Source organism: Capsicum annuum, chromosome 10 (genome assembly GCF_002878395.1).
Source record: "Capsicum annuum cultivar UCD-10X-F1 chromosome 10, UCD10Xv1.1, whole genome shotgun sequence".
In the NCBI taxonomy this organism is placed as follows: domain Eukaryota; kingdom Viridiplantae; phylum Streptophyta; class Magnoliopsida; order Solanales; family Solanaceae; genus Capsicum; species Capsicum annuum.
In genome coordinates, this window is record NC_061120.1 from 209,130,622 (window position 1) to 209,134,353 (window position 3,732).

The following is a 3,732-nucleotide window of genomic DNA, read 5'->3' on the forward strand; positions in this document are numbered from 1 at the left end:
TAAATTGGTAGAAGTTATACCTCAATTATCTGTGTTCTTTTGGAACACAGATAATTGAGGTATAACTTCTACCAATTTAATTAACATATGATTTATTATTTTCGAAAGTTAGATGATCTATCTACATTTATTATTTAGGAGGAAATAATTCTCGCTATAATTTTTTTGATCGATCATATGTGGGGTAATTGATTAGTCACAAAGAAATTGAGGTTAAAGCTTTTACTAAGCATCATTATATCGCCGTGAGTGTATCATTAAATATTTACATCTAATTATGTACGTTCTTTTGTTAAAGATATGTAGAATATTGATTATGAGTAATTGAAGAAAGTAATAAGTTTATCCTTGTACGATCATTAGCTATAGCAAGGTAGAGGAGTGATATTTAACCCAAAGATACTCCTATGTGGTGTGATATTTTTTTCTTTGAGCCAAGTCCACATAGTTTCTTCCTAAAAGCCCTCATACTAGATGAGATCTTACACCATGTATGTAGCCTCTCAGTCCTTTCAGCTGGACTTTTGTTCGCACAGAGGATACACATAAGCAAATTTGATATTTTAGGGGGGTAAATATGGATCTTTGTTAGCCTATGTAGCTCCATCATAGCAGATATCAAAGCCACACTTGACCTTCATTAAAGGTACTTACAATTATGAGACGAAATTGAAGATGTTATACTTTTACGGACCAAATGAATCGTAAGAAAATGACAACTGTAAGACAAATCGAATATTTCATGAGTAAATTTAATATTTTCCTTTTTTGTGCAATTTTACTTTCTTCTATTTAATATCTCATATTAAACAAAAAAACAAAAAGAGAATTGGATATCTCTTGTAAAAATGTAAAATCAAGTTTTATATGAAGGTGTCTTTTGTATACTGCTGCCTCCATCTCAACCCATGGTAAAATGTTAATTAAGTGTAAACAGATGTGAAACGGAGAAGTATATGCAAAAATTTTTAAGACTAAAGATGGAGTCAATACACTGAATTTAATGGGACTATCTTGACTGTTATTCATAATCGTAGGCCGCTGATTTTATACACAAAAAGACGCAACAAAATAAATCAAAAAGCTGGAACGACTAACTAAGATAACTCCTAAAAAATAGGAAACAAATTCACGATAAACTACTCTCCTAGAGACTAGGACAAAGCTGGAAATAGACTGGAAATGGGACTTTATTTGCTGACTTTATTTGCTAACACTCTCCCTTAAACTGAAAGCTCTCAAGCTTCAGGTTAACAGTAGCTAGTTGAATTCTTCCATCGTGCCAATACCCATCGACCTCCTCAGCTTTTGGAAAGTGAGAAACCTGAGAGGTTTAGTAAGAATGTCTGACAACTGATCTTCACTTCGGCAATACTGAAGCTCTATTGTTCCTTCATTGTTGAGATCTCGCAGGAAATAATACTTCACATCAATGTGCTTGCTTCTTCCATGGTTCACAGGATTCTTTGACAACTTGATTGCAGAATTGTTGTCACAAAATATCATAGTAGCACTTTCCATCTTGAATTGCAACTCTTTAAGGATTCTCCTAAGCCAAATAGCTTGATAAGCACAAGCTATAGCAGCTACAAATTCAGCTTCTGTACTTGATAATGTGACAACTGTTTGCTTTTTGGAAGACCACGATACAGCCCCTGTACCTAGCATAAAGACATAACCTGAAGTGCTCTTTCTACCATCTTGATCTCCTGCATAATCGCTATCAGTAAAGCCAATCAAATCTTCCTTTTCTCCCTTCCTGTAGAAAATTCCAAAATCCTTGGTTCCTTGTAAGTAACAAAGAATTCTCTTCGCAGATAAGAGATGCATTTCAGTTGGGCACTCCATATATCTACTTACAAGACTAACAGAATACATGATGTGTGGTCTTGTAGCAGTTAGGTACATTAGAATACCCACAATTTGCTTGTAAAAAGTGCTATCCGTCTTCTTTCCGCTCCCAGCTTCGGTTAGTTTCAAGCCAAACTCAACTGGAATGTTGGTTGGATTGCAATGCTGCGTCTTAAACTTGTTTAAAATTCCTCTCACGTACTTCTTTTGGGAAACAAATATGCCATCATCAGATTGCACTACTTCTAAACCAAGAAAGTAATGCATCTTACCAAGATCAGACATCTCGAATTCATCCATCATACACTTCTTGAAATCAGAAAACATGTCACTATTATTCCCCATGAAGATGAGATCATCGACATACAAACACGCAATGAGCATTTTTCCATTCTCCCCAATTTTCACAAAAAGTATAGGCTCATATGGACACTTTTGAAAACCTTTTTTCTGAAAATAAGCCTCAATGCGACTATACCAAACCCATAGGGCTTGTTTTAGTCCATAAAGAGCTTTCTTTAATCGATAAATTTTATGCTCACTTCCAATCTTAACATAACCAGGGGGTTGAAATACCTCACAAAGCAGTGGGCCTGAGATGTTACAATATCTCCCCCTTGGGGTCATTCGTCCTCGAATGAAGGTCTTGGCTAGAAGAAAGTGCATGAGTTGAAACTATTTATGACCGTCTGCTGGACTGTACTCATCTTTTATGTTTTTGGGACATCACTCCCTGAATCTCACGACCCAGATTGGTTCAATACCTTTTCATCTCCCCCTTAGCTCAAAGATCAATATTCTAGGTACGGACCTATCTTCTTAACTGAGATATAAGCACAACACTCTGCACAGTTGGGGTATTACTATACACAAGAATGCTTAAACTTTCCCTGTTAGACTATATTTGTAGATACAAAACTGATGCTAGAACCCTTTTTTTTTAAGCTACTTCCCTTAACTTATCTTTCCTCTACGGTCATCATTCTATAACTCTTTCTCCTATTGATGTATATAATCACTTCGACACATACCAATTTGGCTCTCTCTTATTAGTCTACTAGAATCACGTCTCTAAATTCATGTTCACCCAACTCAATGGGATCAAAACTACGCTAAGGGACTTCAACATCGTCTATCTATAGTCCCTTCAATTCAGCTCTCAGGGGCACCATATAATACATTCCTATCCTAAGAATCTCATGTAATAACATACTACTTTGTGTGCACTATTTCTTTATAAACCTTAAGGACCCTCTTTTTTTTTTTTTTTTTTTTTTTGGCTTAGCCACAATTTACAGTCTCACCTAGGGGTCACATATATATCATAATTGAAACTTCACACTTTTGTCAAACTAATCATCATAAACACGTTTTGCAAACTAATCATCATAAACGCTAAGACTACAAGATCATTTCCATAAACTAGCATTATCGCCCCCGAACTACCATTTGTTCCCGCACGATAATCATCCACAACTCCAACATAGTGTCTAGTAATAGTCATGGACAACAACACAACTTCTCACATAATACACAGATTCATAGCTACAAAAAAAAAATGAATACTAGTCATCTGAAAGTACGTGACAAAACAATCGATCTTAATTTCTTCATCGGCCTAATTGCAGATTACAAGTGCATTCTCCTTTAACACTACAACTACTTATCCATTACTTGCCTAAACTACAATCATTACCCCGTAAAATAGAGAGTTCCTTTTTCAAAATAACAATGTGCAGCCTAGGTCTGTCAACTCTTAAGTACTCTATCCTCCCATTCGCAACTTATTGTTGATCTTTTATAACATAATGGCATGCCATCATAAACTTCTTTCCTAGTTCAAACATAATCTAAATCATCTTAATCCACCATTATTGCTCA

At 35.4% G+C, this 3,732-nt stretch overlaps 1 protein-coding gene across 1 annotated transcript in view; it reads right to left on the reverse strand.

Moving 5' to 3' along the window:
- The window catches only part of LOC124887888 (uncharacterized mitochondrial protein AtMg00810-like), a 5,736-nt gene extending 3,501 nt beyond the window's left edge, over positions 1 to 2,235 (reverse strand). The window contains exon 1 of the mRNA XM_047397814.1: positions 1,325 to 2,235. Coding sequence (XP_047253770.1) covers positions 1,325 to 2,235 — 911 coding nt within the window. The remainder of the gene's footprint in view (positions 1 to 1,324) is intronic.
- Between the last annotated feature and the right edge of the window lie 1,497 nt (positions 2,236 to 3,732).